The sequence below is a fragment of the Sprattus sprattus genome, assembly GCF_963457725.1.
Source record: "Sprattus sprattus genome assembly, chromosome: 4".
Classification (NCBI taxonomy): Eukaryota; Metazoa; Chordata; class Actinopteri; order Clupeiformes; family Clupeidae; genus Sprattus; species Sprattus sprattus.
Genome location: NC_137923.1, coordinates 3,075,091 through 3,098,135, shown reverse-complemented (window position 1 = coordinate 3,098,135; position 23,045 = coordinate 3,075,091). Strand labels below are relative to the sequence as shown.

The following is a 23,045-nucleotide window of genomic DNA, read 5'->3' as shown; positions in this document are numbered from 1 at the left end:
ATGAAAAAGTAGCATTAGGAATGTTATATCGATATAAATATGTATAAATATTTTACATTAACACTATCGCCAAAGTAAAGTAGTTAAGAAAACAAACAATTTCTTCCAAAGCCCTGTCCATGGTACTGAAAACACCAGCAATGTTATTTTAACCCTAGAAAATCCGTTTGGGAAAAAAAACGTTACACACTTTAGGGACAACTTCAAATATTCAATATACATAGCGATCAAAGTATCGCCTGCAATTATTCGGTATTTATTTTAAACCCAGTGGGTTCTGTATGCAGAAAAGATACCTAGCATGTTCTGGCGTCAGTGAATCTGATTTTTCTTTTACTCTAACCCATTCGATAGTGCTCAAGATTTTTATGAGACAACCCATAAACACAAATTATAAACACAATTTGGGGATGAATGTCTCTCTCCAACAGCTTTACTGTAAACACCCGTAATTTGGATGAGTGCCAAAAGCAGGGTTGGCCCTTGCATGTGCATCATTAAGGCTCCTCTTCATTTTGGGTTTGCACCTCAAGCAACGTGTGGAATGGATTAGATGGGTTATTGTACTCTTGGAATTTAGCACAGCTCAACCAAGCACATATCCTGCCCATTATCTTTGTGTACACTTTATGGTAAATACTATAGAAGACAGGCAATCAAAACTGTGAGATTCTCGGGTACCTTGAGGTGGCATAGAAGTAAGGGCCAGATCCACTATGGGGCCAATATTACTGCACCATTACAATGGATACTTTGACAAAAATCTGTGCTTTAAGGATACGTCTAGTTCAAATAGTATTTGTATTTTATTGTTTGTAGAAACTTTGGAATCCTTTTCCTTTGTAATGGGACTTCAAAGAGGCATGGATGAACTTTCCACAACAATATTTGTCTTGGAAAATGGATAGAAGGAAGCTGTCACTAAATCAGCATTCTGACTCTGGTGCAGCAGCCACAGTAACATCATGAACAGTGACTGTGAGCAAAGCTTAGATGAAGTCTAAAATCAGGTCAGAGAGAAACTGCTCTGTCTGTCAAGCAGTTGTTTAAGAACACAGACACACACGCACACGCACGCACATGCACACACACACACACACACAGAGACACACATGCACACACACACACACACGCATACACACACACACACACACACACACACACACACACAAAGCCAACATGCAAACTTTAATACACAGGCCCAGAGACACACATCTACTCTCTTCCTCTATCTTTGTACCTGTAAAACATTCATACTTACTCTCTCCCTCACTCACATGCACACACATACCACAACAAAATACTACAATAGCAGGTGGAAAACAGAAATAATTCACCACCTGCAAAGAGCAGAGTGTGCACAGTCTGGAAAGAAGCGGACAACAACGTGAGCGTGGTATTTTCCTCCAGGGACTTGCAGATGCACAGAATGAGCCTTGGGTTGTGTTGTGACACAGTAGCATCTGAGCATCCTCTGACAGGAAGACTATCAACGAGTCTACGCACCTCTGAACACCAAGGATACCGAGATTTATTTTCTGCTGGCATAAGAGGATGAGACACAGAACAAGGAGAGTTATTACCATGGGCACAATTAAAAACTGTATAGACAGCACTCTTGGAGGTAAAATGCAAATTTGATGGGGCTTGGTAACGACGTAGGCGTTCAGTGTTAAATTGCACAAGGTGCCGAGCTCTGGAGAAAACACAGACACATTCCCTCCGTTATGACGTTGTGGACTGTGAACACAATCACACCTGTGAAACTATATCTCGGTGATGTCTTATTTCCACTTCTCAGTTATCGGCTTTGATCAAATTGTGTCTTCGCATTTCATTAGTGTGTTTTATCAGTATTGCTTCCCGGCTTGTTTTTCTATCAGCTCTTATCACGTGTGCTCCGTTGATGCTGTATATAATAAGTGTACCCTGACAGTCTCCTGGTCCGGTTCAAGTAAAGATGACCCAAAGGCTAAAAGCTGTCTGAATCTCTTTACTGACCTTTCTTTTTCAGGAGGATGATTAAATTTGAAAACATGAGTCAAGCAGACACGTTGCTGCCAGGTCACTTAACATGACTTTGAATTGGGGGAAGAAAATGCAGATCTCTCTGGTTCAAACTTCAGTTTTTCTTTCTCTTGAGTGAGTGCAAAATGTCCCTCTAACCTTGCCTGCTTTCTGTTTTTTTTTTCTTCTTTTCTTCGGTCCTTCACAAGCACTGTGATCCTATATCATCATATTACCAGAACACGAGGCATCAGTCGAAGAAACATTTAGGCATGGCTTCGTATCTCTTCATGATTTTTTTTTTTTTGTGAACAGAAATTAATAGGCCTTCCATTATCATTCTACTTACACATCTACCCCCTCAATCATTACTTCCCATACAACTGCCATTTCAGCATGGGATGGTGGTGCATCCTGTTTGCATATATGTGCCTGCTGGCTGTCCCATGTTTCCATGGCATGCCAGAGTGGCTTTAGGTTCACACACATTATCATACCCAATTATACTGTGCATGTTTTAATAATCAACAATTTGCACTGGAATGTGGGGTACTCACACAAAGTTTATGCCAGTATAACGGGGTTGTGGTCATGAAGAGTATTTCATGGTTTCTACAGACTGACACTTTAGTGTAGCATAATTTCAGTACAATCATAAATGTACCCATAGCATGAATTTAACGCAGACTACCAAGTTTACCTTTCTCTCTGGATCCATCCTATGGGAACTGGCATTCTCGCATTGTGTTGTGCTCCACCTGTGCGTTGCAGCATGGCATTCAGGAACACAGATCCAATCAGCATGGCCTCCCACTGAGCTGTATCCCGTGAGGAAGAGGCAGTGCTTATTAAGAGAAATAGAAATGAGAGAAGACACTCAAAATAGACCTACTGCATTCCAGTTTTTTTTTTCTTTCTCTGGCTTCCTGGACTTGCAATGTTGTGAGTGTTGTGCAGTCAGCATAGTTAAGGAAAATGCTGATTGCATCTTTGAAAATACATCATGACATTTGCTGGAACAATGATAAAAAAATAAGCTTGGCACAAGATGTTGATGAAACACTAAAGTCAGTCACAAGGCTTTAACTGCTGTTGTGGAAAAATCAGTACCGTCTCTCTCTCTGCCAGATAGATATCTTTCTTTTGCCAGGTGGAACACAGTCAAATAGAATGAACATAAGTCTGTTTTGCAAAAATAACTCAGGACTATTCATGACAAAGGTAAATATTTTTTATATTCCCAGTGATCAAAAGCTGTGTAGTATGTGGAATGATATATAACTTTAGACTTAGACTTTAAGACCATCAACGAATAGGTTAATCTCAAAGTTTATCACTCTGGTGTTTTCCACTGGATAAACTTGGACTTATTTGTGACGTGAATCATTTAGAAAGATTATCTGTTCTTCATCTCTTCTTCTAAGCATTTGTGAGTACGGTTTGCTTGTAGGTGGTGTGTGTGTCTTCAGTGACAAACAAACAAACACACACCACTCACACCCACACGTGCACACAACCTTCCCCCCAAACAAACACACACACACACACACTCATCGCATGCACTGTGTGCTGCAGTGCTCAGATGGTGAAAGCGATACCATATTTCTTCATTGTGAACTCAGCTGAGGGCCTTTGATGTCCGCCCTCTCCGTGGGACGCCTGCCGGGAGATCGGCAGTGACTGAGCTCAAGCCCAATCTGTGACCCACTGACACCTGGTACTCACTGGCCCGTAATCAACCCAGGGCCTGGAAACTCGCGTAGATCCGTCCCTTCCCTGGCGCGAGGGGAAGTTTCCTCTCCAGAAGCCAACGACTGATCTCCTACCAGAGCAACCATCTCTCTGCAGGCTGTGGTTAGCGGGGTGTTGGTTGACGGCCATTAATATTTCATGTACTGGAATATGAAAACTTAGAGAAGGCTCAGAGCAAGTGCAAGTGTTGCTTTGTTAACCTACATCACCACGAGGTTCTTTGAAATGAACGGCAGTGTCAGAGAGTTGTCAGATGAGTCATGGTTGCTATAGTGCTAGCACAATCACCAATTACTGCAACACTGGTCTAGCCTATGGTACAGAAGGGACATATTAGCCAGTTAAGTAAACATCCAATGGGGAGTTGACTATGCCCACAGTATTCAGTTATAATTTTATAGGTTTTCAATAATATTAAAACTAGTGCTGTCAGTTTAACGCGTTATTAACGGCGTTAACGCGAACCCATTTTAACGCCGTTATTTTTTTTATCGCGCGATTAACGCGTTGTAAAAAAAAAAAAAAAACTTTTTTTTTTTTTTTTTTTTTTTTTAGATTAACGTTATTTTGCCCTCCCAAACTTTGTGGTAGGCTAACGTCACGTTTCAGTGAATGATGAGCGCGATACAGCGAAATGGATGATAAACAGCTTCTGAATAGAAAGTTTACCTTTAAAAGTTGTGTTGTGCAAAAGAAGCGAGCTTCACTGTTGTCTGAAAATGTCAACAGGCAGCTGGCAGCAAAAAATATTAAGCCATGGTTTAACTGCACTATAGGCTGAGTCCTTGTTTATCTTAAATGTGCACTTTAGCTATAATTTTATTTTGTACCGCCCTGTTTAGCAATGTTGTTTTTCAATAAAATAAAACATTGCTTAAAGCAAGCCAATCCACTTTTCCATGTTGATAACAGCATTAAAATAAAATAAAAATGATGGAAAAAAATAATTGAAGGGGCATTTAGAATAGGTAAAATTTGCGATCGCGATTAATTTTGATTAATTTAATCGCGATTAATTTTAAGTTAACTATGACAAAAATGCGATTAATCGCGATTAAATATTTTAATCGTTTGACAGCACTAATTAAAACCAGTCATAGCTGGTGGAAATTGGGGTTGGTGGGTCTGTACCAAATATGATACTGTACATGTAAGACTAAACATTGTGATAAAATATAACAAAGAGTATCTTATAGATAGATACATGTCTAATAAAACACAGCACTACATAGCCAGAGTGTTTGTCATGCACCATAAATGTGACATTACTACGGTATAGAATTGCAGTTATACAGTATATTGCTTAAACACTTTTGAAACACTGATAGGAACATTGTGAGTAAAATTCACAAGCCGTGATTTACACCTCTTTAATATTCAATAAATGCTTTTGTTGCAACTTCAGAGTGTAGTGAAATTTGGTACCTTTGAATGTGACAGTCAATATACAGTAGGTCATGTAAAATTTGTCAGAAAATACTCCAATCTAAATTTCCTTTCTTAGTTCATGCCTGTTGTGATCATAACAGAAGCTGACAGCTGAAGACCTGTTTATTTCAATGACTATTTACGAAGGAGATTGGTCACTTTTGTTATCACGTCTGGTCACGTTTATCTAGGTTGACTGGAAGGCTTTATGCTTTTTTTCTGAGATGTGCTATTATTATTATTTTTTCTCCAAAACATTTAGCAGTTCACTTCACTTCACAAAATGTAAGCACAGTCATCAACTGTGGAGTCTGTGAGGTGAGAGGGTCTTATACGCCTTAGGCCCATGCCAGTTTCCATTGCACACCCAGCTTTGTGCAGGGAGGCTGTGTTGATGCCAACAGCTGGGTCAGCAAGGTCATAAACATAATTAATTCACCCCCTTAATCAAGTATTGTGTTTGGCAATGCAACTGCATTAAAGTTGATAAACTCAATGATTTTTTTTAACCCCCACACACACAAATGAGAGAGGTTAACATGTTACATTTCTGAATATAATCATCCCTTATCTCATATTTCAGGTTTTAAAGTCACTTAACGGTGGACTTCCTTTAAGGTGTTCTGCTTCCTGTAAATCTCATCTACTGTTTGCTCTTTACATCAACAAACTGACAAGCTGAAAAGCTGACAAGCACTTTAGTATATTTCCTCAAGGCAATGAAGTGTATAAATTCCCTAGAAACACTTATTTATTATATCTTACAATTACCCAATGAAACCCACTTATCAAGGCTATGCTTTTACCGGGGAAGCATATGCCCAATTTCCTTCACAGTCAGGACAACACCTTCCCCTCTGCTGATGAACAGCTTGTGGGTGGCAATGATGGTGCCTCACATTGTCTATGGCAGTACGTTTTTATGGCTCTTTATGGACATCTTGGAGGTTGTTAGAATTGCGCTCTACAATTTGCATACATAGGAACAGACAAGACAATGTTCTTTTGATTAAGTTGGCCAGTATATTTTCTTTGGAGCTTATTTCAAATGCATTACATGCTACTTTCTGGATCCCAGCTGTTTAATCACTTGTTTGCCAGCTCTGATGAAATCTATTTTAGTGCAAACACAATTTCGAATTTATGGGTGGAGTACAAGTCATATGTCTTCTTAATGACCCTAGAATTACTTGTTGGCACTTCTGGAAAAAAGTTCTTCAATAATGGAAAAGCTTTTGACAAGGTAAACTAGTAAATTAAGGACCATGACTCTCATCACGTTGCCTTGTTGAGTTAACACATGAATGTTTCATGTCTCCATCCCTCTGGCCATGTGTTCATCATGTCATTCTGTGTCACAAGACGTTTTGGTCTTTATAACCTATTGCTGCTTTAACTACACTATTGCACACGATTGTGTGAATTTCCACAACCTGGGTAAAGTAAGCAGTTGCTTCATAGGTGACCAGTGAGAGTTCATAATTAATCGGTGCACAGTTTAATTGCTCCATGATCAACAATCCTCTTAACTGGAAAGGGAGGTGATCTCCTGGGGGAGCAATCACCTCGTTCTCCTCCGACGTGGATGCCAACAGTTATGAGATTCTCTCTCTGAAAGATGTCAGTGGCTGCCTGTAAATAATAAATAGGAGCATCTGCTGGATCCCATTATTTAGCCTTTACCTTCCTCTCATTGAGTCTGCGAATTCAGTCCTCCGAGCTGTTTACTCTCCTACTGAGATGTGTACCCAGAGGACCGGGGGAAGTGGTGAGATATCTAAACAAAATGAAGCGCACGAAGCAGAGGGGAATTGGTGGAATTAAATTGTGCCTTTGCCAAAATAATTGTGAGTTTTGAAATTGTTGTTAGTGTGTGGGGAGCACATGCTGGAAAATAACAGAAATTAAGTGTTGTCTGATCTGCTCTACGGCACACAGACCTCTCTAACGTGGTTTTGTCTTTTTTTTTGCTGACTGTTTAAGAAGGCGGAGTTATTGTATGAAGCAGAAAGTTAGTCTTTATTGTAATGGAATATAGATACATATGGCAGTGAATCCCAAAGACCTTTATCTGTGGAAAATCTTGAACATAATAGTTGACCTAGGCTTTGACCATACTTGTCTTGGTTTTGATTATTGGTTATGGATTATGCATTCAGACTCCAAGGTGAAATGTAACCAAATTATACATTTATACACTTCTCTGGACAAGCCATGACTTTATAAACCCAGATAGCGTAGCTGGAGGGCTGATGCAGCCCTAACAACCGTGATCTCTTCTTCAGGTAACACTGCAGTGTTGGGCTCACATTTTATTATCATGAAGCCCAAAGGCAAGGCCTCAGCCAATGGCATACTGATGAAGTTGCTGAAAGATTGAAATAGGGCTGACTGCTTAAGCAACTCTAATGGCATCCTTACATATTTTCTACTACCATTAAATATCTGGGAAATATTCCGTGAAGTCAGACTAAATCATATATTCTGATAGGAGTCATAATACAGTTGAAAAATACCCGAAAGAAGACTCTTCAACCCCTTCCATTTATTAATTAAATTGGTATCAAACATATCAAGGGTTTGCTGAGCTGAAGACTCTCGAGCTCATATGTTCCGAAAGGCTGCTACTTGATGTGCAAGCGTTTGGGAAATCACAGAGCAAGCTGCAAAGCACCAGATTCACTAAAAAGCGTTCCATTTCAGTGGAAAACATTGAGTTTGGATAATATGCACTTGCTGTTTTTTTAACGCTGGATAATATGTGGTTTTCACAGTTTTGTACAATAAGTTATTCCATTCTTCATGGATAAGATAGAGCTATTGGCATCCATATTTTTTGATAGGTATCAACTGGTGGTAATGGCAGATACGCTGCAGCAGAACTGGCAGCCAAAGAGCTCTCCAGAGACTAACCCAACCGAACCAAACTCATAACCCAAACCCATTACCGTGGTAATGTTAGTGTGTTCTACCAGACCAGACCAGAACACCAAAACAGTTATATAAATGCACTAGAGCCACAGCAGCATCTTTGATCCCCGAACATCATCTACATTATACTGATTTTCAAGGGAAAATGTGCCACAACACATCTTGCTTAACATCTGTTGCATTACAGTGCAGGTAGAATATTGGTGACACACTAGCACAGCACACACATCAGCACAAAAGCAGGTTGGTGTCAATCAGAAAACATTACACCCATGGCATTATCAGCCGTTAACACCGTACTATCTACCACTGCCATATTAGAAGCCTGATACAACACATAATAAAACCCTTTCAAATGTTAAAATCCCTTTCTCATTAATAATAATTTTTGAGTTGCTACAATATGAGTGCTGAATACGAGTCACTGCAGTCATTTGTTAAAGGTAAAAATGCTTTAGCAGATCACATCATTACAAGTCTGCTCTGCCTTGCTGGATATTATGCGCAGACCTGAAAAATTATTCATCTTTTTAGATACACATTTTATGAAAAATGTATTGTTTCCCCTGATACTAAGTGTGAAATGTCAGGCTAATTAGAAACGAGCGTCAAGCGAGAACAGACTCATCTCTTGGCCGTGACCCCAGGTTTCGCTTTTCTGTTGGGAGTCACAAACCTCCCAGGGCACGCCTCCGGTCTTTCTACCACAGCCCTACTCCTCGCTCCAGAGGAGGAGCTCTGCAAAAAGCCCTGCGCCGGCAAAGCAGTCACAGACAGCATGATTAAAACATGGTCTGACTGCTTTGTGTGCTATATGTACTGTATATGTTTTTTCTCACTCTCTCTGTAGCACTGCAAGATGACACATTTATTCATTTCACTGCAAAATGAGTCCTTGGCATTGACATACTTTTTTTAATGTTTTTTATCCCCCCTCACTTCACCTTCTTCATGGGGATACATTCATTTTGAATGCAGGCTTTGGAGGGCCACCCCTCTGAAGACCTCTTCATAACCTCGCGAGCCTAATCTTGTCCTGTAATGAAGCAGGGACGGGGAGAGGCACGGTAGCTTCGCAGCGCTGTCTGCCTAGCCTGCCTTTCATGTGGAGACACATGGCGCGCTCAGAAAGAGGTCTTCTGGGGCTGCTGGCAGATGGCGTGGCTCTCAGATAAAGGCAGCATCAGTGTGACAAGCGGTGCGGCTCCACAGGCCTCTGCATAAGAGCTCCACTGAAGCGTCAGGGTGGGTGCTGCTGCTGCTGCTGCTGTTGCTGCTTCTGCAGTGCAAACTCCCAGCCTTGAACACAAGCAGCAAATCAAAGTGCTCACTTGTGGAGACACTGACGTTTTTGGGGGACAGTGAAAGGTTTGAAGACAACATAAGGATCATGGTAGAAGTGCCTTACACTCAGATACACAATTGAAAGTCATTCACACTGATACTCCGCTTAGATGGTTTGGGGTTGCATTTCCCACACGTTCATCCTCATATGTGATTTATCTTTAAAAAAAATATTGATTGGCTCTTTTAAACACATTGCACCACTGCAACCATGATCAAATCTCTTTGAGATGCCGATGTCACGTCATGACAGAATCATTCTCAGAAATGATGGGTAAAATCATCAAACATGACTTTTGCTTTACTCAACCATCAAATATTCCAGCACAGGCATCCAAAACTCACACACACAGTGCCTTATAACATGTGCAAATACGGTTCTCAACATACCCGCCTCTCCCATCCCCTTGATGCTTTTTAGCTTTCTTAGTGACAAGGCGTAATCTTTCTTCATACTTTCATCTGTCTATTACATTACTTGACCATTAAATATGTTTTATATTTTTACCTTATCTGCATCAAAAAATAAAGCAGCTATCATAACGTATTTGGACACAGCAGCACACCATGGTGTACTACTGTTACCCTTCCCCACCTCCCCGACACGCACACAAATACTATAATGAATAACTGCAGTTGAGGATATCCTGTTCAACAGAAGTTTAGAAATGGGGAGAGAGGGAGGGGGTAATCAGGCAAAGAAAAGCCTCTCTCAAGCCCCAACCCCCCATAGGCCCCTCCATTCTGATTTGTTGGAGAAAAAAGCGCATGCTCATTTGTCAATTAAGAGGCAAAGTGGGCATTTGCTGTGGAAAAGGTTGTGTGCGAGACATGTGGGTCTTTAAGTGACCCTCGGAGAAATGCATGGTGGATTAGAGCCTCCATAGAAACCAATTAAAACTGACACAGAAGGGTTGGTAACGCATGCATATGATCAGTCACCCTGGGTAATAAACTCCGCCCTAGGGCCAGTGTGGTGTGGTGTTCGGAGGAGAAACAGAGGCCCATTCACACCTCTGGGCTACCAGCTGGCCTTGAAATATGACTGCATGCATGAGGATGGCCCTGGCTGTGGTTTAACGCTCCTGTGCAGCTGTAATCAATGCAAATTTGACACATTCAGTCGGAAAGGCTTTAGCACTATTGTTTCAGCATAAGCCCTAAATGAATCGACAGACATACACTCAGTGAATATAGCAGAGGATTATAGACCTACTGTGAAGGTAGCACACGTACCACACATATCAGAATAAGTCTTTTATTTACATGGTGTATCGGCAGATACAAAAAACCCTTTTACACTGTATTCAAAATGTGCAATATGTTGGTATACAGCCTCACCCTTCAAAAACATAAAAAAAAGCATGTCGGAGCATACACTGCTTTCTTGAAGGGCGTACTAAAAACCTGGAACAAACCAAAACCGGAAAAAAAAAAATCACTGCAGCCCTAGGCATCAATAATCACCCATCGAGTCATCACTACTTCAACTTGACTATTTTACAGACGTTCACACCTAAGTGACTTCAAAGCCCAGCCATTCTAATCACATTGAAACAACATTCGATATATTCATATTTCTGTATGAGCAGAAAGGCCATCAGTAATGGAGAACTTAACATTTTACAACGTACCAAATGTGTGGTTAATGTCGATATACTTCTTTAGACAATTTTATCGTTTTGGCGCTATATAAATAAAATTGAATTGAATTTAAAACCAGAATAAACTCAGGCCCAAAGCGACATAAAATAATCAGTATGAACAATTGTAAACTTTCCTAGGGTCATACCTAAGGATTAGGAAATAGACATCGCTGGCTGGATATAACTAGATACTTAACTTGAAGATAAAATACTGACTTAACCAGCAGCTTAAATGAATAAGGAACGATAGAGTTATCACTTTCGAGGACTGGAGAACACTATAAAGGGTGTGTTTCTGTGCTTAAGTGACTACAGCTGTTTTAGCATTTAATTACGTTATCATCAGATACACTTGCCTCATCTTTGTGGATAACTTCCCTCAGTCTTTCCCTATTGGAATATGAATATATCAAGCCAGTACCATTCCCAATATTTTTTCTTTTGCCAGTGTTCAGGGTGCTCGATAATCTAAACAGGGTTCATTCATTTGGTGTGGTTTTCCCATTTTCCACCAACAGTGGAAATATGACTAGCAGTCAGTCTGTTTTTATGGTATGCCGAAGGCATGTTATTTTGGCCCATAATAGTGTTGAAATGTTGCTGTCAATTACTGTTATACATATATTTCTGAACCATGTAGATTTCAATGTTTGGAGGTCAAATCTACTTGTAGATCCCAATTGCAATACAGACAGTATTATCCCAATTGCAATACAGACAGTATTATCCCAATTGCAATACAGACAGTATTATCCCAATTGCAATACAGACAGTATTATCCCAATTGCAATACAGACAGTATTATCCCAATTGCAATACAGACAGTATTATCCCAATTGCAATACAGACAAAATGAATCAATTTCCCTTTTAAGTATCACAGGAATGTTTAACTTGTTGCTAAGCAGCAAGTGAAAGATTCCTCTGAAGGAACCATACACTTGCCGTCTTAATAATAACATAGGTACGACAAATCGGTACCTTGCCAATTTAACACTTTCGATTTGATACGTTTCTGAACTGGATGGTGCAGCACAACTAGGGATCCCAGATCTTTTAACCAACTGCTCCATAATCATCAATGTTCACGAGCCACAAAAGGACTGCTGTAAGGTTAGCAAGTTTCAAAACTCTCTTTAAAACAGAACAAAAGAAAATACTACCCCCTTACAATGCCCAAGTTATTGCCTGTCTGTATACAAAATGAAACCGCAAAGGCAGCATAAAGCCACACAGACAATAGAAAACTGATATCTGTTTGACTAGCAAAAATGTGTTAGGAAGAAATGAGTGGAAATGGCTGCATATATTACTCTTCCATGTTTGCTGTGGCATGAGCCAGTCAAGGCTGCAACATGAAGCTTTAAGATGACTGAATAACAAAATCAACTTGTCCAGCGTTTTAAAACTATTGTCCAACTTTTGTTAATGTGTGGGAGAGGTTGGTTTGCCAACTGAATTTGAACCTTAAATAAAATCATTTCTCAAAAAAAAGCGCAAACATGAACCCTCATCTATTAGAGCTGGAAACCAATGACATCTCTTTGCACCTTGTGGAATAAGGCAGAAACGTCTTCCCTTTCGATATATATTATTCAGAATGCACTGAATAACACCATTGTAAATACTTCTCCTTTGCAATGGGAGGAGTCATTTCTGAGGTTCTCGACAAGCACTGGTAGCTTCTAGGGAGTGTCTGACATTTTAAGGAACACCCAATAATACTTGAACACTGGAAATGTGAAATAATTTTAAAACAAAACAAAATGATCATCAAGAAATGAGAACAATGAAGTTACACCATTACAATATCAGAGTGAAAGATGTTTGTCAAACACACAGAAAAAAGTACCGTTCATTGAAAAACTTTCAAATAGGAAAATGTAGAAAAATAACAAAAACAGGTTCTCAGGGATTATAAGTTATGGGGAGCTGTATTGGCTAAAATAAGGGGAGTTGAAAAATACATTAGCCAAATTGAAAAAAAGGCAATAATTAACATTTCTACAGATAGCTTCAGATATCCTTACTGTAGAAAGTCAACTTCATTGGACATAGAAGTACACTGCCCGTGTGACCAGCTAATGTAGCTGATAAGTATGGCTCTCTGCACTCTATACGGGAGGAGCATCTATGGATAAAACTCAGGCTGACAGCAGTTAACACAATACTGTGAAATTATCACTGAGCCAAAATGGTCGTGGGCAGAGGGAATTAAATTATAACACTGGGGATGATTCAAATGTGGCAATTGGCAACTGTGGGTAGAGTCAATAGTTACAGAAAAATACAAGCAACCCTGAACAGCATTAAGACATTTTCCCTGTGTGCATCCACGGCTGATTAGATTTCTTCAAAGTTACTAAAGCTTGGGGCCCTCATGTGCTTTGTCATGTTTTCTTATTTGGGATATGTATGTGTTTATGCATACAAAAAAAAAATGTATGTATTATGTAACGACTGATCTTCACAACCAAAGAACAACAATATAAGCTTTTCTCGTCATGAACATGCAGAAAATATTCCAGTAAAATTTGATCCCCTAAATCACATTCTTTGCACTTGATATGCCCAACAACATAACATGACTATCTACTCTAGTAGGAGGGAGACACTGTAACTCACTAACACAAAAACACACATCACCTCTCAACTTTCCCTCTGAAAAAGAAAAAAAGGAATGGCACCAGTAATGGCACCAGAAATGTGTTAAAACCTGCTTTGTTGTTTTATCTATCCCAAAAGTGCAAGTAGCAAGCGAGTCTTGTGAAGTTCCTAGTCTATAATAACCATTTTCAATAGTGCTTTTCCTGCAAGTAATCTTTCATTTTATTCGGTAAAGGCAATTTCTGAATCAGGTCTATCCGTGTGTACTGACGGATGACAAACCGGCAGAGATACTGCAGGGACCGCACTTGCATAAACCGGGACACGGGATTGGTCAGTCTGACGGGGTAGGTTGCAGATCCGGGTAGGCGTGACCTGGAGTAGCAGAAGGCCCCGCTTTCGGAATCCTTTATCGAATGTTCAATGAGATCCACAATGGACGTGTGGCCCTCTACGTCCGGCTGCTCGTAGAAGCTGAAACTGCCGTTGGAGTGTTCTATTCTCGTGTGGAGCGTCTTACCCTGGGAGCGGAAGCTTAGGCTGAGCAGATAGCGGTCGTCGGAGCTGTCCCGCACCAAGAAGGAGCCATCAACTAGGTTAGTCAGTTTCTCCTCTGCCTCCCACCGTGTGATCGGCCCCCAGTACCAACCCTGTCTAGCCAGCTTCTTTAGCTCAAAGGTCAGGCTGGTCACCACCATGGGCCCATTGTTCTGAACCGCATCGTAGACCCGCCGCACACCTGGGGCAGAGTTGGGGTCAAAATTGAGGTGGTGGATGACCCGCTCAGCAACCTGAGCGTGGGTACCACTAAAAAACCCGGGTAAGGTCCGTTGGAGATGACTGCCCGGGAGCAGAGGTAGCAAAGGAGAGAGAGGGGCTTCGAGTTGAGAGCCTTGCAGCAAAACGTTGGCCGTGTTGAGCAGCAGTCTGTTGACCGACGGTTCCATAAAGAGGTCTGGGGACATCAGTTCCTGGTCGATGGGGTCCTCATCAACATTTAAAGAGCATCTATCTGACTGTGACCCTACCTCCATAGGTGAAGTGCCATCCAGGCAGAAAGAGCGGGACCCTTCTTCAGAGTACAGTCCATCATCTAAAGGCATTGTGTACTGGATATAGTCTTGAGCTGCAAGGCCAATGAATGCAGGCACATTTTCGTCAATTTCTAGATGAAGGTCCCCATTCTGAGGTTCGGGATCCTTCAATGAACCACTTGACTCCTTAAAGAGTCCGTCTCTAGGGAATTCCAGGAAGTCTTTCCGGACACTATTCAATGCAGGACTAGCACTGGACGAATGGATCGAGGCGTGCACCTTGGCTTCCATTTTCATGCACGTCTCTTCAGAGTTTGCTGGTCTGAGAGGCCACGGGGTTGGGCTGTAATGGTGGCTCCGGAGAGAGGTGGACCGCAACGAGGGCTGGGATTTTAAGTCACTGAAACCAATGGGCGCGGACGATGACGAGAACGTGTCGTCATCCACAGAACTTACAGATGGCGAACTCCCTTTGACTTTGACCTTCTGCTTCGTAGACAGTCTCCTTTTCAGGGTGCCCATAAGGCTCTCACTCTTGGAGCGATTCTTAGACCCTTTCTCCTCTTCATTATCAAAGTCACTATTAACAAGATCTTTGCTGTAACAGCCTCCAAACAGAGAGTCTTCTGCTGCAAAGCCGGCTGCCAGTGTTGATGGTGCAGCAAACTCATTTTCATCTTTGCCTTTGAGATTTAGCGACTTTCTTATGGTCTTAAGGCTTATCTTCTTCATTCTGATAGTTCCTCCCCAGTTTAGGCAAGGGGGTGACTCAGGCAATGTTTTACAGATGACCAAGTTGCCTGTCCCTCTGCTTGCACATTGCTTATCATGTGAATACCTCTGCCATTCCTGGAAAAGAATGAGTGATTAGTACTCACTTATCTAGTATGATGTAAGACTTAAACAAACACTTACCTCAAGGTTTAAATAATAAAAACAGTAATAATAATAAAAACACACTTTTGTCAAATTACATTGCATTCTAAATTAGATTATCATAACCCACATTCATAAATACGCTATGCAATTGGCCTGACCTGAAAGGACATAGGAGATAAGATGCATGCAGGTGTGTTTTCAAATTTTGTAGCCTACTGTTTCATAATGTGGAAAGTTTGAACCATCCCACATGGTGTTACTTAACAAATGCAAAGCTGTATGGTTAGTAACATCTGGGCAACAACACTAAGCACCTATTCCATTTTCCTCTCCAGAGACTTTGTCCTCTCTACTATTTGATAGTATGGCTATTGTGGTGGAGCAATGGACAAACAGTATGAACAGTGCAATCATTCATACTATTAACCCTTACGTCTCACGCCTCGAAACAACTTAAATGTCTTATTGGTGGGTTCTCTTGAGACTGAGGGTAACGATACAATTGTCAGCGAGTAAGGAAGCCAGAAGATTTCCAGCCAAACAACGTGATGAAAGTTAGCATGCTAGCTACATATCAGACTTGAACTGATACTGGAGACAGCCAGCAAGCTAGTTAAGTTGTTCTGATGTTTCTATAACAAACTAACTATATGAAGACCTGGCTAAGATTACCAACATTCTTAATCAGATGCACATACATATTATTTTACAGTGACATCATGACTAATTTAGAGTGATCTTGTATTATAGGACACAGTGGGCCTAATTCACGAGGCTAGTGACTCCAGATATCCTAAATAGTTAGTTAGCTTGCTGGCTAATGCTAACTTGACAACTAGCTAGCCAAACAAGCCTGCTTGTTACTGGACAAACACAAAGAAAGCTGTTTCATACAAACGATGAACTTTTTACACCTTGTAAGATCGAAAGTGCACAGTTACCTGTCGTCCTGTCACATCCAATAGACAAGAACTTGTGTTTCCGTAGTATCTCCCGAAGAGCTCTGAATCACATCCTGAAATAAAACAAGAAGCTAATGTCGCTAAGGTTTAGCCCAAAGGCTCCTACAACTCGCACCACCAAATATACAGCGTTTTTGATGGACTAGCTTTGTCGTTGGCTACTGCTAACTAGCTTCCGAAGCTAAATGATAAAAATCGCTTTGCCGTGTTCTGTATTAGCGATTTACAGCATAAAACACAATTCGTCAGGATATACGTTTGAATGAGAGGCATTTGCTGGAGGTTTAAACATCTCTGGAATCATGATGTTAAGCATTTAAAACTTTTCTCCCCCTTTTCAGTCGTCCTCTTGCTCTACCCCTTTGTTTGCTGTTGCATCATGGGAGAAAGAGGTAGGTGGTGTAAAGATGGGCTGGAGGGAGAACCTGGGGTCGCAGCCCTCATTGATTCAGGCTGAGTTAGTCATTGATGTAAGCTGCTGTAAATGGGTGCCTGACGCTCGAACAGAAGAAAACCCTGCAAATCTGTAATACAATAAGCAATTTCCCGAATCGTTTAGGCCAACTGTGTTAAGTTGCATATTTCTTCATCATCTTGGGCAACAGTAATTCTATTAAGACAACACATTTATTTTACCTTTCAATAGATTAGATCTGAATTGTGTGTACCTTCATTAGCTATGTATCATTCCAGTTAAGCCACGGATTGAGCTGACATATGTTTTGTAATGATTATATATAATATATATTTTAATATAAGGCATGACAAGGCAAGGCAAGGCACATTTATTTATATAGCACATTTCGTTCAAAGGCAATCCAATGTGCTTTAAATAAAAGAAAGCAAAGGGAGCTTCCAAAGGAAAAAGAAAAACAAAGTGAAAAACATATAATTCAAATCATTCAAATTAAATGATCAAATGTTATTGAATTTAAAAAAAAGTACAAAGTACATCAATTATTGATTAAAAGATTGATTTAAAAAGAAAAGGAATAAGTAGGCGCCATTAGAACGGGGTGCCAGTTTAGAGCTCTAAATTAGGCACATATAGATAAATGTTTTTTGGGGCACATCTAAGGTTTTCTGGTAGTTTGTTCCAGTTGTATGCAACATAACAGCTCAACGCTGCTGTAGTTTATTCCAGTTGTAGGCAACATAACAGCTCAATGCTGCTGAAGTTTGTTCCAGTTGTAGGCAACATAACAGCTCAACGCTGCTTCACCCTGTGTTGTTTGGAATCTGGTCTCTATAGCTGACCTAAGTCCATGGATCTAAGAGCCCTATCGGTTTATATTCTTTAAACATATCATAGATGTATTTAGGACCCAAACCATTCAGTTATTTACACTAATGGCAGCACTTTATAGTCTATTCTGTAACTATCAGTGTAATTTTAGAACTGTGGTCTCAAAGGAAGATTTGAGACAGGTCTATTGGTGCTTTAAACACTCCAGAGTTATCTTTTTAAAGAGTGGCATAATGAAAGTGACTTTAGTGACTTACGGAAAGTGCCTGATAGCAATGAGCCATTATCTATTTCCTGCAAATCATTTCTTACAAAGTCAAATATAGGTTAAAAAAGGCAGTGTATCGAGACAACATGTCAATGAATTGAGAGTCCTCTTGGTCAATTGTATTCCATTGTGACATGGCAGTCAAACTATTTCTAGATGGTCATTTAGAAGGCATAGTTTCATTTTTTACTTTTTGGTGTTGATGGTCCATCTGATAGTTAAAATTTTTTCACTAAAAAACAAGAACATTTATTACATTTCTCTGCGGAAAGGAGTCCTGGGGTTATCTGTTTTGGAGGGTTTGTAAGCTCAACTAGGACTAAAGCGAAGCTATGTTTTTTTCTCTATTTGTGTTCAGCTTTCCTGCATTCTGTTTTTCCATCATGGTGTTTCGCATGGTGTTTTCTGTTTTCTTGACTTTTACCTCTGCAACATCATCCAAGACATTTAACATTTTCAAGTTAAAGTTATCCATGAGTGTATCGCCTTTGCACTTAAGGTTGGTGTCATAGCTATGGCTTATATAAACTGAGCTCTAGTACTCTCATTTATGCACCTTTTCTGATTGGTATGTCAAAAATCACCCAGAAAGGATCAGTTTTTAACCATAACATAAGAATTGTAAAGACTTTGAATGTGTGGGCTTCAATGTGTGTAGAGTGTGTAGTATAGAGTGCGTAGTGTCGCGAAACATTAAAACTGTCAAGTAGTGCAAGACTTTCTTTGGCATTATTGTCCATGTGATTATCTACCCCTCTTCTGATGAAAATGTGGTAATCAATGGAGATAACTGAAAGTAGTTCGGCATGTATTCATAAAACTGAAATTAGCTGCTGCTTGTATCGTTGAGAACAGTGGCACTGCTGCCTTTTGCTAACCACATTTCAGTAATAAACAGAACATCTAAATTGTAAGATATAACAATGTCATTAACAAAAAATTATTTATCCGCTAGAGATCTGATATTAAGTATGTATAGCTTTTTAAAGTATAATAGGAGTCCTCTTCCACTCTGATATTGTTGTGGTACAGGTAACAAATTAGACTGGTTTAAAGGTACAGGTAACAGATTAGACTGGTCTAACCCATACGCTAGATGCACTTGATTCCTTGTATTTCTTATCAACACCGGAATAGGCATACTGGGTCCCAGCTTGTCCTCAGAACAGCTGTCAGTACTCTACTCATCTCTACTGTAGCAAGGACCCTGGACACATCACACCATCCGATCAATGTCTTGTTCCCTGCTGCTGCCACAGTATCACTCACTGAACATCTCATGCTCTGTATTGGCAGGGGAGATGAAGGACAAGGCTGCTGCTAGTGGTGTTAAAGTAGGGTGACCACGTTTTAGTTTGAGAAAAACACTTTGTCGCGGGGGAGGGGGCGTGGTAGTGTATAGCATACAGATGACATGCAGATGTCAGGTGCTGTTGTAAACAATGCAACTACTCACTAGTTGCATTGTTTACAACGGCACATGACATTTTGTAATGTGCTGTTGTAAACAACGCAGCTATAGTCACAAGTTGCATTGTTTACAACAGCACATGACGCCTGCATGTGAAAAAGATACTAGTTACTAGTGGAAGCGGCAAGGTGCTCAGTGTTGCCAGATTGGAAATGGCGAAGTATCCTACCAAATTCTCAAAATTATCGTCTTTGGAGGATAAATATTGTGCATCTGGCAACACTGAGAGGGCGGTCGACCAATGACAGTTCTCTCACCAGACAGAGCTCGCGCAAAAAGGTGGAACGTAAGGGAGATACCCTTTCCAAAACTTGCAAGGCGTAAAAACTAGTTTTTAAAAAAGACTCAGAGAAACACAAATATTGGAATACAATTTTGGAATCCCTGCCTGACGCATTGTTTAGGTCTCGAAAAGAGGACATGTCCGGGTAAATGAGGACGTCTGGTCACCCTTGTTAAAGTGGCGAAAAGATCCTTCTGAACGGGGAGGGGGAAGGGGTGTTTGCGGTGTTGTAAAAGTTTGGGAAAGCTGCTGGAGGTAGGAAGGGAGAGAAAGTAGGGAACAAAGGTGGGGGTGAAGTAGGTGGTTTAGGTCATTCATGTCTATGGTTTAGGTGCTGGGCCCTTGGGGCTGGGGATGGGCTTGAAAAAGACAGCCAGCCAATCAACAGCAGCCTTGCCATACTTTCAGGGGACTTCAGATGATGGGGTGGGGATAGTGACAAGAAGTCAAGGGAGTGGGGGGTGGGATGCTGGTGTCTCTGCCTCAGCATGGCTCTCTGTGAGTGGGTCAGACACTGATGCCTCAGCATGGCCCTTCACGTCAGATAGCCTGTCTTTGGCTTGGTAGGTGAAAAAGACGGCTGCTGCACTCCAATGTTCACTGTTTCCATGTGCTTACAATCTCCACTTGACTGCTGAGATCCGGGGGGAGTTTGGCGCAGTTCTGTTTCACTCACCCTAGGCCTTTAATCCTAATTGTATCTGTGTGATGTAGTACTAACATTGAATCGCGATTGCTGTTTATGCATCAGTGGCTGGACTTGCAGCCACAGCACAGTGGAGAAACAATGCAGTGTACACCTGAAGACACATACACACACACACACACACACACACACACACACACACAATGCAGTGTACACCTGAAGACACACACACACACACACACACACACACACACACACACAATGCAGTGTACACCTGAAGACACACACACACACACACACACACACACACACACACAATGCAGTGTACACCTGAAGACACACACACACACACACACACACACACACACACACACACACACACACAAACACACACACACACACACACACACCACACACACACACACACAAACACACACACACACACACACACACACACACACACACACAAACACACACCATAATATTCAGTTTTTTTTAACCTCTAAACAGTGAATAAAAGAGACTTTTGTAATTAACATCAACATGTGTCAAACTAGCACCTCATTAGAGAAGTATTTTATGATGTCCTTGGGCACTTGGGTTCTATACATTATCCCTTACTTACCAACCGAGTAAAGCAAAATTGTAGGGAACACAACATAAGTTAAGACATTTTACACGCATTAATCAAGCCTCTCAGCAGTCTGCAAATTTGTGCCCTACACTCTGAAGTGCCTCCTGTGAAGTAACAGACTTGTGGATGCGTGACATTTGTGAATCTTTTCATAAAATACTTTACATGTTCATGAAGTGCAGATGTGAGGAGCAACAAGACACTCTCAAGAGAGTGTTTTTTTTAATCCAACTTTCTCAGATTATTAAAGGTTGGGTCTAATTAGTGTCAGTAAAGTGGGTAATTGTGCCCAGCATTGCCAGTCTAATCAGTGTCATGAACTATTCAGTTACTGTTCTCTCTCTCTCTCTCTCCCTCTCTCTCTCTCTCTCTCTCTCTCTCTCTCTCTCTCTCTCTCTCTCTCTCTCCGCTCTCTCTCTCTCTCTCTCTGTGTCTCTACCCACTGTTTTGTTGTGGATTCTTGAATGCTGCATGAGAACAGGGTTTTACAGGAGGCATTAATTAGCCTTACCAATTAAAGCTGATCAGTTTGCCTTTCCGCAGGCCGTGGAGACAACAAACATGCTAGCTGCCCTGTCTGGCCTCACGGTAAATCCACTGGGAGGGAAAAGATTCTCTGTTTTGCAGTTGAGCATCTGTGATGTTTTCACATTTCTTCAAAACCAAAAAGCGAATGTAGCATAGATGCAAGTTGTTAGTGTCTCTATTTCACTGTTAATAACCAGAGCACCTGTTCAAAACCAGCATGCACAGCATAATTACACAATGTTGGATTCATCAAAATAAGTGTTAAATACTTGTAACATTAAATTGTAAGTAAAAACTTTTTTTTTTTCAATTTTAGATTAACCCTGCCACTGCCTTAACTAAAATAATATTTTTAAACGCTGCAACTCTTGCTGAAGTAATACTTGTTACTGAGAAGTATGGTTGAAATATCCCTTCAAACAAAACCAAAAAGGACGAGAGATTGTCTGAATTCAGCTCAGTGTACTGGGCAAAGCCCCATTGAACGTGCGCATCTTCACATCGGCTCCCTGGGGGGGCTCACCGGCTCACCTGATGTGCGTTCACTCACAGCACAGTCAGACGGTTAGGCCAGATGGACAACGGCCATCACGAGTGGCCGACACAGCGCTACCGCTCGGAAGGTTGTGTCTCCTACGTGACAGGTCGTCCATAACTGCACAAGTTTAACAGGTGTGCACAGGAGGCAGGAGCATGATGGACATAAGAGGGTGAGTCGGTGAGAGCCGGGGCCCAGGCTGAGAGTGTCTGCACGGGCTGACTCACACAACAAGCTGTTCTTGGACCAGACAGATGGTCCCTGCCCATGACTGAGTGGCAGCTACGGTCAATCATGCCCTGATTGTCCAAGTCAACCTCGGATTTTTTTTCTCTTGCAGATCTCCAAAGAGTACTTCTGCTGCATGTCTGGGTTTTACTAAAAGGTGCCCATTTATACCACAAAAAAAGACATTTTAGAAAATGAAACGGAGAATGAGGGTTTACAAAGACGGAGGATCTTGTACAGATGTAGCAAATCTCTTCATCCTTCTGGAAACCGATGAATAAACTCTCATCCTCCTCTACTGTCCTCAATTCAATTTTTTTTCTAATTATTTTGATGGACAAGAAAGTGAGGTTCACAGAGGACATTTAACATAAGAGGTCTTAGTTCAGTTTCAGTCCTACATTACAATGGAAATTACTATTCTAAATACAACGATGTATGGACAGATATTCAGGAAGCCTATTCAGGCATTATTTCTGGAAGTAATCTGTCTGTCTGAACTGATGCAGTATGTCAGTATATTTGATCAGTTTTTCACACAAGCCAATTGCACCATGCAACATTCAGATGTTGCTGAAGAGCACTGGGCCTTACAGAACCTCATGACTGACCTT

General features: G+C 41.0%; 1 protein-coding gene across 1 annotated transcript; it reads right to left on the bottom strand.

The window, feature by feature from the left end:
* Positions 1 to 13,829: 13,829 nt before the first annotated feature.
* Positions 13,830 to 16,964, bottom strand: socs6b (suppressor of cytokine signaling 6b). Its single transcript, XM_080836847.1, has 2 exons — positions 16,569 to 16,964; positions 13,830 to 15,597 (listed from the first exon to the last, which is right to left on the bottom strand). The coding sequence occupies exon 2, from the start codon at positions 15,478 to 15,480 to the stop codon at positions 13,903 to 13,905; it is 1,578 nt and encodes a 525-aa protein (XP_080692973.1). The 5' UTR covers positions 15,481 to 15,597; positions 16,569 to 16,964; the 3' UTR covers positions 13,830 to 13,902.
* Positions 16,965 to 23,045: the final 6,081 nt, after the last annotated feature.

Bases quoted from the DNA above. Each gene is read 5' to 3' on its own strand.
- socs6b (XM_080836847.1), bottom strand. From the start codon at position 15,480: ATGAAGAAGATAAGCCTTAAGACCATAAGAAAGTCGCTAAATCTCAAA.